Source organism: Equus przewalskii, chromosome X, assembly GCF_037783145.1.
Source record: "Equus przewalskii isolate Varuska chromosome X, EquPr2, whole genome shotgun sequence".
NCBI classification, from domain to species: Eukaryota; Metazoa; Chordata; class Mammalia; order Perissodactyla; family Equidae; genus Equus; species Equus przewalskii.
Window position 1 is genome coordinate 81,433,713 of NC_091863.1, and position 12,357 is coordinate 81,446,069.

A 12,357-nucleotide genomic window follows, 5' to 3' on the forward strand; every position below is an offset into this window, starting at 1 on the left:
GTCCCAGGATAACAGTCACACAGAAGGCCCCGGGAGCCTACGATGGGAGACTCCAAAAACAAGGTCTTCAGGGAAAAAACGAAACTCAAGCTTTTGCGCATATAGAGAATACTGACGAATGTCTGACAGAGCTCTTACAGCACTTGGGAAAAAAATTAGCAACAGGTTCATAGAAAACTAAGCCAGTGGAAAAATGAGGTAATTATTCATGCCAATAAAAACAGAGTTGTAAAACCCATCACACCATAAAGGACTATGCAGCTGCAAAAAATGAAGTAGATCATTATCTGAAAAAAACAAGGTGCAGAACAGAGTCCATGTCAAGCTACCTTTTAGCTAAGAAAAGTGGGGAAAAAACAACTTTCCATATTTTAAAATAAGCAAAAACAAAAATTGCTACCCATAAAAGGAGGGAGGGAACAGGGTAAAGGGGACAGAGGTGAAAGCCAGACCTCTCTAAATGTACCCTTCTTTTGTAGATTTGACTTTGGAACCATGTAAGTATTTTACCAAATTATAAAACAAAATTTAATCAAAATGAAGAAGAAAAAAAATCAATCCCTACAATTTGAAAGCAAGCAAAATGAAAAAAAGAAAAAACCTGTGTATCAAGTATCAAATTAGTGGCTTACCTACAAAGAGAGGAATTATTTCAAGAGGCACAATAATTTGACAAAGAGAAAGACACAAATCCTGAGCTCTTTTCAGTAATCACTTGTTAGTAATAATGCTGATACTGTTGTTCTGAAATTATTATATATATACACATATATAAAATGATAAAATAAGTAATTACACATTAATGTTGTCAGGACGAAAATTTTCATTGTAAGAGACAAGAGATAAAAATATAAAATCACAGGATTTAAGTAAAAACTCTGTTATTCTAAATTTGATTTGGATATATCACTATGAACTCACGATACATTTTCTTTAAAAAGAAAAATTTCCCTAGCTCTGTCCACTAGAAAGGCTTTGAAATATGACCCATCCAGTACAAATGAGCACCTGTAGCACCCATACTGTGGCCTCAAAATACCATTTCCCACGAAAAGAGACAAGGATTCCCTGAAGAAAGGGGTGATTCCAGGTCTCAGGCAGAAAACAGACTAGATATACTAGAAATCTTACTATTCCAGAACTCTCAGGGCCATCTAGGGCTCTGAGGCAACTTAAAGAGGTTCCAGTTGGCCGAAAATGGAAGAATTTGAGTACCAAAAAAAAAAAAAAAACCCAGTATCTGCAGTAGACTGAAACACATCAAGTATGTTAAAAATCCGTGAGTTCTGGGGCTGGCCCGGTGGCACAGCGGTTAAGTGTGCACGCTCTGCTTTGGTGGCCCAGGGTTCACTGGTTCAGATCCCAGGTGCAGACATGGCAGCGCTTGGCAAGCCATTCTGTGGTGGGTGTCCCACATATAAAGTAGAGGAAGATGGGCACAGATGTTAGCTCAGGACCAGTCTTCCTCAGCAAAAAAAAAAAAAAAAGAGGAGGATTGGCAGCAGATGTTAGCTCAGGGATAGTCTTCCTCAAAAAAAAAAGAAAAATCCATGAGTTCATAACGATACCAAAACAAACAAACTTAATTGATCACCTTTCGAGGAAATTGAAAGAACCAAGGATTTACCATGTCCTTGTAATGAATACCTCAGGGTAACCAAATAGTTGATAAGGAAACATTATTTTTAGAAGAATTCCAGCTAATAAATGAAGAAGAAGGCAGGATAGAATACCACCGCACTGCACCCTTGCGTGAAATAACAGATCTAGGCAACGATCACCAATGACTGCCAACACCATTAGGTGAAAAGCTGACGGGGAACTTCTTAACGAGCAGATCAGGCTGATGACACCTGAACCCAGTGCTCAGTTGCGACATCACCAAAAGAGAGGTCATCAGACACAGAGGCTTAAAAATATTCTCACCAAAAATCAAATCTGAAATCTAATCAAGCCTCTAGATCTACTAGTTTACAGGAAATACAGAGGACAAAGAACGTTAAATGACACCATGGGGATTCAATTGGCAAAATCCAGAATGTGAGAATCTCCACAGGAAAACTAACTAGTCTCTTCAAAACATAAATTCCAGGGCCAAAAAAATTAAGAAGGAGAGGTACTCACAAATTAAAAGACACCAAAGAGACAGGTTAATCAAAGGCAACGTTCATACCCTGTATGAATACTGATTTGAACACACCAACTATAAAAATCAAAACATTTATGAGATAAATCGGTGTCAAATCTGAACATTTACTGGATATTTGATGATATTATGGGATAAATGTTTATTTATACGTGTGATAATGGTATGAAGTTATGTTAAAAAAAATTAAGTCCTTTCTTTTAGAACTCACAATGAAGTATTTACATTTTGTATGAAGGGGTTGGTGGAAAGTGGGTGAGAGTATAGATAAAATAAGACTGGACACGTATTGATAGTTGTTGAAGGTGGGTAATGGGTACACAGGGTACGTTATACTATTCTCTATATGTTCATCATTTTCCACAATATAAGACAAAATTTGCACAATAAAGGAAAATAAAATCTTAGTACACCTACCTGGCTCAGGAGTGAATATCTACACAGCCACAACAATATAAACACTAAATATTAATTTAACCAAAAATTGTGCTTTAAAGATATAATAGGAAGGGTAGTTTGGGAGGAGAGTCAAAATAAGAGAGAGAAATTCTTACATGCTGTAACTGGAAGTCAACATATAACATGTAAATTTGATAAATCAAGATCTATCACAATAATGTACTATTTAGAAATATGGAACACCAGAAGAAATCGCTAAAATAATTGCTACTGTTTCTGGGGAGGAAGACTCAAGAGTAAGGGGGGTGGGGCAGAGGAGCACCATTTTTCCTTACTAACCTATTAGTAATATTTGTCTTTTAAAACTATGTACTTGCATTTCTTTGATAGTATTTTATTTAAAGACCACTTCTCAGGTCTCAGTGCTCTGGCTGATAGCTCCCATAAAATTCACATTTTGACTCAAGCCTCAAGAATAAATATTTAAACCTCAAATTGGGGCAGACCAGGGTTAGCCTATCATCTTAATGGAATGGAGTGTCACTACCAGTAACAGAGAAAAGGACATGAAGGCATAAAAAGACAGAACAGCCCAGTGTCTCATATATACATATTGTACATATATAAAAAATACATATATGGCATGACTATTATTACAATGGACTCCTGGTCTGTATCTAAGGACCTACTGGATTGGATCTTAGGTCCAGCACAAATTTTGCAGGGAGAAAGAATTTATCTGGATAGATGTGGAGGGCAGAAATATGCCCAACAGAAGCTGGTAGGGCTAGAAATTTGGGTAAATATTCTGAAGTATTCATTCACGAAACATTTGATGAGCACCCACTATGTGTATGACCCTGTGTTAAGTGGTAGTCTACAAAATTAAACAATATACAGCTGCTACCCCCACAGGCTAGCGTGGGAAGCACCAATGCACGACAATGCAATACGGTGTAACAAGTGCTACAAAAGGAGATATGCAACGAGACATGCAGGAGCACAGAGGTTGGGAATCCCTAATCACACTGAGCAGTCAGATACGGTTTTCTACAGGATCTGAGGCTTGAAATGAATCTTAGGGCATAAGTAGAGGCCAGGTGAAGACGACTGAGGGCATTCTAGAGAGAGGACAGCCTCAGGCAGGAGTGGGACAGCCTGGCAGGGTAACTCTGGTTCAATACGAGTGGAAAGAGGAAAGCAGGTGAGGATGTGGCAGAAGATGAAGTTAGGGACCTTATCATGAAGATCTGCAAGCGCAAAGGAAGTGCACTTTAAAGGAATTTAAACATTATTCTAAAAGCTATTGGGCAACTACTGTAGAATTTTAAGCAAGAGAGTGGTATAATTGTATTTGCATTTTTAATTGAGGTAACATTGGTTTATAACATTATATAAATTTCAGATGTACATCATTATATTTCAATTTCTGTGAAGACTACACCATGTTCACCACCCAAAGACTAATTACCATCCATCACTGTATCCATGTATACAGTTATTTGCATTTTACGGACAGCTCTGGCTGTAGTGTGGAGAACACACCGAGCCAGGAGGCTGGAATCAGTGAGACCAGTTTGGAGGTGAGAGAAGATGGTAGCTTGGACTAGAGTGGTGGTGGTGATGATGCTGGTAGAAACAGAGAAGAGGGTGGGGTCAAGGTATTTGTAGAAAGGAAAACTGACCAGGCTTGGAGATTGATTAGATGTAGCAGAGGAGGGAGAGGGGATTAAGACAGAGGAGTCTAGATGTTTCTAATACATGGTGCTACTACTTACTAGGGTGAGAAAAAAGAAGCACATTTGGAAAGGGAAAAGGATAAGTTTAACTTAGGGCAGTGGTTCTCAAGTGGAGGCGACTGTGCCCTACAAGAGACACCTGGAGACATTTTTGGTTGTCATAACTAATACTATCTAGCGGGTAGAGGCCAGGGATGCTGTTAAACATCTTAGAATGCACCTAACAGCGCTACACAACAAAAAATTATCCAATTCAAAATGTCAATAGTGCAGAGGGCCGGCCCCATGGCCGAGTGGTTAAGTTTGTGTACTCCTCTTCAGTGGCCCAGGGTTTCACCGGTTCGGATCCTGGGCACGGAACTAGCACCGTTCATCAAGCCATGCTGAGGCAGTGTCCCACATAGCAGAACTAGAAAGACCTACAACTAGAACATACAACTAGGTAGTAGGGGGCTTTGGGGAGAAAAAGAAAAAAGAAAAGATCGGCAATAGACGTTAGCTCAGGGCCAATCTTTAAAAAGAAAAATAGTGCAGAGGTTGAGAAATCTTGATCTAGGGCAATACTGATTTGAAGAGTTCTGCAGGACAGCTAAGCGAGGACATTCAGCAGCTTTTTGGAAACACACCTCCTGAAGTTCAAGAGGGAGCTGGAATGCAAATATAAGTTTAGGAGTTGTCAATTTATAGGCAGTTATTCCAGTTATCAGCTAGAGTTGGGTGCAGTCGCCCATAAATATATTAAAAAAGAAAGCCAAGGACAGAGTCCTGGGGGACACCAACACTTACAGTCAGAAAGGAGAGGAGAAAAAGATCCCATGAGAAAGACTAAGAAGTGGCCAACCAGACAGGAGGAAAACCATCAGAGAATAGTATCACAGAAACCAAACAAAGAGAGCGTTTCAAGGAGGGAAATAAGAATAAGTGGTGCCAAAGGCAGAAAAAAGTTGAGTAAGTTAGGGGGAGAAAGCGTCCATTGGATTTGGCAAAATGAAGGTCATTGATGACTTCTGCATCTACAATTTCTACAGAGTGTTGGGGTCAGAAGCAAGAACCATCAGATTTTTTTAAAAGATTGGAGATATTTAATGTTTATGAACTGAAAAAGCTGAAAGAGGTGGGGGGAAGGAGGTAAAGAAACAGGACAAAGAGGGTATGTAATGAAGGAGCAAGGATTCTGGGGAGGGAGGAGACGAGTGGAAGATGGTATTTCAAGGAAGGATAGCCTTAGACAGGGGAAGGACCTACTGCCTCTCACTGACGTATGAGGAAAGGAGGGGTAAGATTTCAGCAAAATTGGTAGATGGTAGGAAAAGCAGCTAAGGGAGTTCTGATCTGATGGCCTTCATTCTCCAGTGAAAAACCAAGCACAGTCATCTGCCAAGAGCAGGGGAAGGGGCAACGGGGTAGGAAATTTGAGGAGAAATAAGAGTTTAGAATAGTCACTGAAGAGAATGGGAGAAGAAGCTGAGAAGGGCCATGTAGGATTTCCGGAGAATGATCCTACAAAGGGAGATGTGTCCTAGCAGGGAAATCTTGGAGGTCAAGATGTGGCCTATCAGAAGGCACCACCCAAGTGTCAGAAACCTGAATCATTAGGAGGGTGGGTGCCAATGAGAATTAACAGGGAACAAGAGCGTCAGTTGGGAGTCCTGTTCAGTCCTCATGAGTAAGGCTTCTGCCTTTTTTTTTTTAAAGTTTCATGAGGGCAGACACCATGTCTGTTTGAGTCACCATTGGATCTCCAGCTCCAAGCACACTGCCTGACACATGGTAGGCACTCAATCAATAGTGGGTGCATGAAAAAGGATATAAAAATGTCTCAGAGGCCAACCTCATGATGTAGACCTTACCACCACTCCTACATCTCTTATTTCTCAATTCTGTTTTACCGAAAACACTAGCCTTCCGAATATTTCCGACACCTGCCACTTGCTATTCTGCCCTCATCAGTACCTCTCTTTCCTATCATTTCCCTCCTAGGAAATTTCCTGGATGCTTGACATTTGCAATAATGGATGGAGTTCTCTCTCCTCCTCTCCACTCTCCCTGAAATGAAACACTAGCAATGTTCTCTCCACATTAAGAGGTGCGCTTTCAGAATAGAGCCCCTCCTGCCCTGTAGCACTAGAAGCAGCTCTACTTTTAAACTGTCAGGGGCGCTGTCGTTACAGACTGCAATACCGTGGGTCATCTTCAATACGCCCTTGTTCCTTATTACCTGGGCCACTTGATTATGTTTCTCAGGCATGTTTTTCAGCTGGTTAGACCGTACACAGATGATGTTCCCGTCTATGGAAAGAAAAAAGAATTTGATTTATATGGTATTCTTCCTAAAAGATTATTTAGAAGAAAATGTCTGGCAACTCAAATTCCCTCCTTCAAAGAGGCATATGCAGATATGAAGAAGCAAAGTACCTAATTCAAGCTCAAGGCCACTTTTCAGACGAAACCTGTTTCCTGGTCTAGCCATTAAGAAGCTTATCCGTAAAGGAGCTAGTCTGCAATATTTTCTCTCATGCCACAAATGTGCAGTATGACAATGTCTGCTTTCTGTTCAGATTTTAAGATGGAAATAAAATGTAATGGGTTTTGTTTTTCTGTTGCTGAATAATAGGACACTGACATCATATACTCATTTAATTCAGCACACGGGGGGGAAAAAGCCAAGTGCCTGCCCTAATGAACTATAGTTTAAGGCATATGGATATTAAACAGTGTGACTAATATAAAATGATGGTGCTTCAAGTGGATTTATTGAAAATAGGCAAACAGAAAGTTCAGAAATGGAATCTGGGAATGGATACTGGAATTAAGTCTCAGAAATATGCCACTGTGATTTCCCTTACCAGCACTCACCACCCTCACCAATTCTTTTAAGGCAGATTTAATCTCAGAAAGCACTAGTTTTCAGGGATATGGGGATGTGAGATAGAGAAGGTAACTCTCTAATAAGGAGGAGACTGCTCCCAGAACAGAAAGTAGCATAAAATGATGATGAGGACAATGATGATGACAGAGCAGCAGGAACAACATTAGCATTTACTAAGTGCTTACTAAGTCTCAGGCATATGGCTTTCAGAGGAAGAAAGGGCGAGGGTTGTGACTCCTAGTACTATAATGATAGCCACCAAAAAGTATCCACAATTAACCCTGTGCTCATGTTCTGCACCAGACTCCCATTTACCCTTCTCCTTTGGAGCCACGGTATTCCCACTCCTCTCCACTCCCACTGACGCTGGTCTCTGCCCTGTTCCCTTTCCTCTCATTCCTTGGTTTGTTATTTCTACTAGTCACAGCCTTTGACTGACCTCTCCAAGTTCCCAGATAGTACCCCACGGTCTTTGGATTGCCATCTGGACCTCGATTCACAGAGAAGGTGGACTTATTTCGATAGCCATCGATGACAGGCTGGAGAAGGTACAATGACAGGAGAGGGAAAATAGGTCAAATGAAACCAAGGAGGACAATAATACAGGGAATGAAAGAATGTTCACTGAATGAGAACAAATAAATGCTTGCTGGAAAGGTATGGCATAGGGGAAAGTTCATGGCTGAGAAGATCACGACACTCCATGGATACTCCATAGCAGACAGGAGTTCCAATCTTGTCATAAAGCAGGAGTCAGCAAACATTTTCAGTAAAGGGTCAGAGAGTAAGTTACTTTAGGCTTTGCAGGCCATATGGTCCCTGGTGCAACTACTCAACTCTGCCATTCTAGTGCAAAAACAGCCATAGACAATCCATAAACAAGTGAGCTTGGCTGGGTTACAATAAAGCTTTATTTACAAAACCAAGCGGTGGCATAGACATGGCCTGAGGGCCACTGTTTGCCAACCTCTGCCATAAATTAAATTCTGCCTCTCTAAGGCCTCAGTAGGTTTCCAAGGTCGAAATCTTTCTAAGGAGGTAGTAGCGTAGTGGTTGAGAAAGTGGGCTTTGCATCGGATAGACCTGAGTATAAATCTCAGTTCTGGAATTTTCTAGATGTACGTCCTTGTGCAAATTACTTAATCTCTCTGAACTTAAATGTCTTCAACTGTAAAAGGACAGTGTCTACCCCTCAGGGTGACTGTAAACAGTAAACGAGAAAATGATGCATGTTAATCACTTAGCATAGACCCTGATCCCCAGCAAGTGCCCAGTAAGTATTGACTGATATTATTAGCTATTAAGCGGACAAAGGAGATAAAGGATAGGGAGGTGAGGGCTTACAGAGGGTATGATAGGATGGAGAAGACAACAGAGCCCCTTGGATTTAGGTGCAGCTGTTGTCACGCTGACTCCGTTGAGCATTTGGAGATAAGACTCTAGTCTTTGTAAAATTTTCTTCTGAGCTTCAAATTTCACCTGCAAAAGAATACAAGCAATGAAACAAAAGACTTTCGCAGTATCACCTCAAAGAATGGAAAACAAACAGGATAAGAGAAGGTTGTCCCACTGGTTCTTGGGTCATGGTCTCAGCAGATAAGGAATCCAGAATGATGGAACAGCAACAGATCTAATAAGGTATTGGCAAAAGGTCAAAAGTGAGCTCTGTTTAAGTGCATCATTTTATCTGACCTTTCAGACTGAACACTCAAGCTATATGCCAGCACTGTCCAGTAGAACTCGCTGTGATAATGGAAATGTTCTATGTTGGTGTTATGTTCTATGTAATATGACAGCCACTAGCCACATGTGGCTACTGAGCACTTGAAATGTGGCTCGTGTGACTGAGGAACTGAACTTTTAATCTTAGTAAATTTTAATTAACTTACACAGCTCTGCTATAACGTGACATAAGCGTTCCCACACCATGCTGTGCAAAATCACTCAAAAAAAAAATCACAGGGCTCATGGGAAAAATGGGGTTGGGCACACACATCCCAACACCTCATCAGTAACACACAGAGAAAAGATAGGAACCTAATAAAAATAGTACAGTTTTATAGGTTAAATGGTAAAGAAATGTATAAATACTACAATAAGGATGGCACTTTACCCTGACAAAGACCTGAAGTTTGCTTGTAGAAACGGCTGCCTACTTGTGAGTTATCATGAAGTGGTGAATGGAGGGTTATGTGACTGGAACGAAAAATTCTCACAGCAGACATGAATGGATGTGGCTCATAACACACTCAGCAAACTGAGGGAGCAGGTAGATGTCTGAGGTGTGTGCACGTGTTCATTTGATGTACTCTTATGCAGCTCAGTTGAGCTGGGTGCAGTTTCTTCTTTAATCTGGTGCTTCCCGCGGATGAAATCACTCCTAAGCAAATGTGAAATCTGCATTATGTTTAAATTGCTCCCTAATATACCAATCTGTTGGGACAAATTTCCGTTTTCAAAACAAGCATTATAGCAGAATTGACTGTATTTAAATTCAAATAGCCACACGTAGCTAGTGGCTACCGTGTCAGAAAGTGCAGCTAGATATGAAGCGGCAAGAGCACTTGAAACTCACACACACAGAGCTATAAGAATAACAAAAAAGCAAGGAAGAAAGGAAATAGGCATTTGGATATATAGCTGTAGAGTTTGGAAGACATAACTAGCCTAAAGTTGAAACTTCAGAATCATTAGCATATTGAGTTTAAAGGGCCCATTGGTGTCTGGGTAGAGCTGTCCAGTTGAGCCGCCTCCAAATCTAGCACCACCCACTTGATGGAACGAAGGAGTGAAGACTTCAGCTGGGTCCCTACCTTGAGCTGTTCTTCATAGCTCAGCCTCCAGAGTGGCGTCACAACATCGGCCAGCCTTGAATAAATAATTCAGGCACTTCATTTACTACATAAATACATGGTGAGCACCTATGATGCATAAGTACTTCCTGTCACCATTTTCTCTGGTATTTTACTTATCATTCAGAAGACATAACTCTCATGCCCCCGGGGAGACAGAGTCTGGGAGAAGAGCCCATTTTGGTCCTGTCTACTTAACAAAGCAGAACAGGTGGGCAAACCTAATACAAGAAAAATCCAGATTTATCAGGGGGGAATTAATCATATTATAAAAGGCTTCACTGTTGGGTTCCTTTAAATAGCTCACCTCCCTAATGCTTTTAAAATATAATTTGATTTAGGGGCTGGCCCCGTGGCCGAGTGGTCAAGTTTGCAGGCTCCACTTCAGGCGGCCCAGTGTTTCGTTGGTTCGAATCCTGGGTGCGGACATGGCACTGCTCATCAAACCATGCTGAGGCAGCGTCCCACATGCCACAACTAGAAGGACCCACAACAAAGAATATACAACTATGTACTGGGGGGCTTTGGGGAGAAAAAGGAAAAAATAAAACCTTTAAAAAATATATAATTTGATTTAGAAAATACATTTGTTGCATAAAATGAGGTATATCTGTGTTTGCATGGCTGCAATGGGACTATTCATTTCTAATCCATCTAATCTCTCTCTGGGTCCCTGGCTTTCAGCACAACTGCCCTGGACCTTTCTAGGGACAAGGGTCCACTTTAATATCTCCTTTCTACAAAAACACACAGAAAGGCAAGGAGAACATTTTCTATAACCCCAAAGCATTTACACCAACATTCCTTAGATGTCTTCAAGTTTGCCCTTGGTATCCTGCCTGAGGTCCCCCTTGGAATCCTTGGAATGACACATTAGTTACATCAGAAACACAGAATTTCAGGGGCCAGCCCATGGCGTAGTGGTTAAAGTTCCATGTGCTCTGCTTTGGCAGCCCGGGTTCACAGGTTTGGATCCCAGGCACAGACCTACACCACTTGTCAGCCACGCTGTGGCAGTGACCCACATACAAAATAAAGGAAGACTGGCACAGATGTTAGCTCAGAGCGAACCTTCCTCAGAAAAAAAGAAACACAGAACTTCAGCAGGCCTGGAGATTCAGACTTGCTAAGGGGAAAGGACATCAGCCTGGGGCTTACCTTTCCTGCCAGGAACCATCTAGTGGTCCAAGATGACTTGGTTTCTTTTGACTTTTCTGTCCTCTTTGACACTTCTTGGCTATCACGTGGGTGAAGTTTCCCTTACATGCTGAGCCCAAAAAGAGCTGTGACCAACCTGGAGGTTTTCTGGCACACCAGGGGAGCAGTCCTGGTTTGGAGAAAATATCCGCCCTGGAGAGGAAACATCTCGGGCTGTGCATTGGGACTCTTCTCTTAATACCCGCCAACCAAAGAAACACTGAGATTCACCTGCATGAAAGGTGGACATTTAGAAGTTGGGAAACAGAGGCACAATTCTCAAACCTTTTATTCATCTGCAAACCTTTATGGAAGCCCAGCGCCTAGCACAGTGCCTGGCACAGAGCCAACACTTGGTAAAAGCAGACCTGCTGAGCAGAACTGAATTACTGTGGGCCAGGCACTGGCTTAGGCTCCCAAAATAAACAGATGAGGAAAATATAGTCTTTGTCCTCCAGAAAGAGTTTAACTCTCTAGATACACTTCTATTGCCATCTTCTACCCTCCTACCCAACAACTAATTGATCAACTATTCAGTAAGCACTTACTATGTGCCAAGCACTGCACCACAGTAGATATTGGAGGGATTACAATTTAATTAAGTGCGGACAGAGGAAAAGATAATAAACAACACAATATACTTGGTTCCTAATGAGTGCTCAGGAAAGACTTCCCAGAGCAGGCAGGACATGCACTGGGTCTTAAAGGATGGCAGGGAGGGGGTGAACCAGGACAGTGACTAGACTGGTCTGCCTAAAACGGCAGCTCATTTAGGGAACAGAGGAGATAGTGCTGAAACGTTATGCCAAAGGGAGATCAGGAAGAACTTTAATGCCTGAATAAAATGTAAACTTCATTGTGAAGGCAACAGTAAGTTGATGGAGGCTTTACATAGAAAAATAAAGATGAAGTAAGGAAACTGATAAGCGAATTCGTGGTTGAGGCACGTGTTCGAAATGGTAGGTCTAACAAGTGAATACAGGAGCAGGGCTGCAAGTCAGGAGAGAAGCCCGGGCTACAGACTGGGTCAAGTGTATCTAAGTTAAAGTACACACTGTACGATTTTTTTTTTTTAAAAAGCTTTCAGTAAAGAGAAGAGCAAAAAGCCAGAGATTAAAGCTGGGAGAAAAGCAATGTTTGGAGAGCAAGAGGAGA

At 41.5% G+C, this 12,357-nt stretch overlaps 1 protein-coding gene across 19 annotated transcripts in view; it reads right to left on the reverse strand.

Annotated features, from left to right (window-relative positions):
* The window catches only part of TRMT2B (tRNA methyltransferase 2 homolog B), a 137,044-nt gene that overhangs the window by 121,442 nt on the left and 3,245 nt on the right, over positions 1 to 12,357 (reverse strand). For 11 of the 19 annotated variants that reach the window (XR_011536053.1, XR_011536055.1, XR_011536054.1 and 8 more), the window contains 5 exons: positions 11,164 to 11,433; positions 9,967 to 10,021; positions 8,498 to 8,632; positions 7,593 to 7,692; positions 6,503 to 6,573 (listed from right to left, as the gene is read on the reverse strand). Coding sequence is in view for 16 of the 19 variants with exons in the window: in XM_070605216.1 (XP_070461317.1) it covers positions 6,503 to 6,573; positions 7,593 to 7,692; positions 8,498 to 8,632; positions 9,967 to 10,021; positions 11,164 to 11,384 (582 nt within the window). In the remaining 3 variants the exon portion in view is untranslated. The remainder of the gene's footprint in view (positions 1 to 6,502; positions 6,574 to 7,592; positions 7,693 to 8,497; positions 8,633 to 9,966; positions 10,022 to 11,163; positions 11,434 to 12,357) is intronic. The other 8 variants (XM_070605225.1, XM_070605228.1, XM_070605226.1 and 5 more) reach the window with 1 other exon arrangement.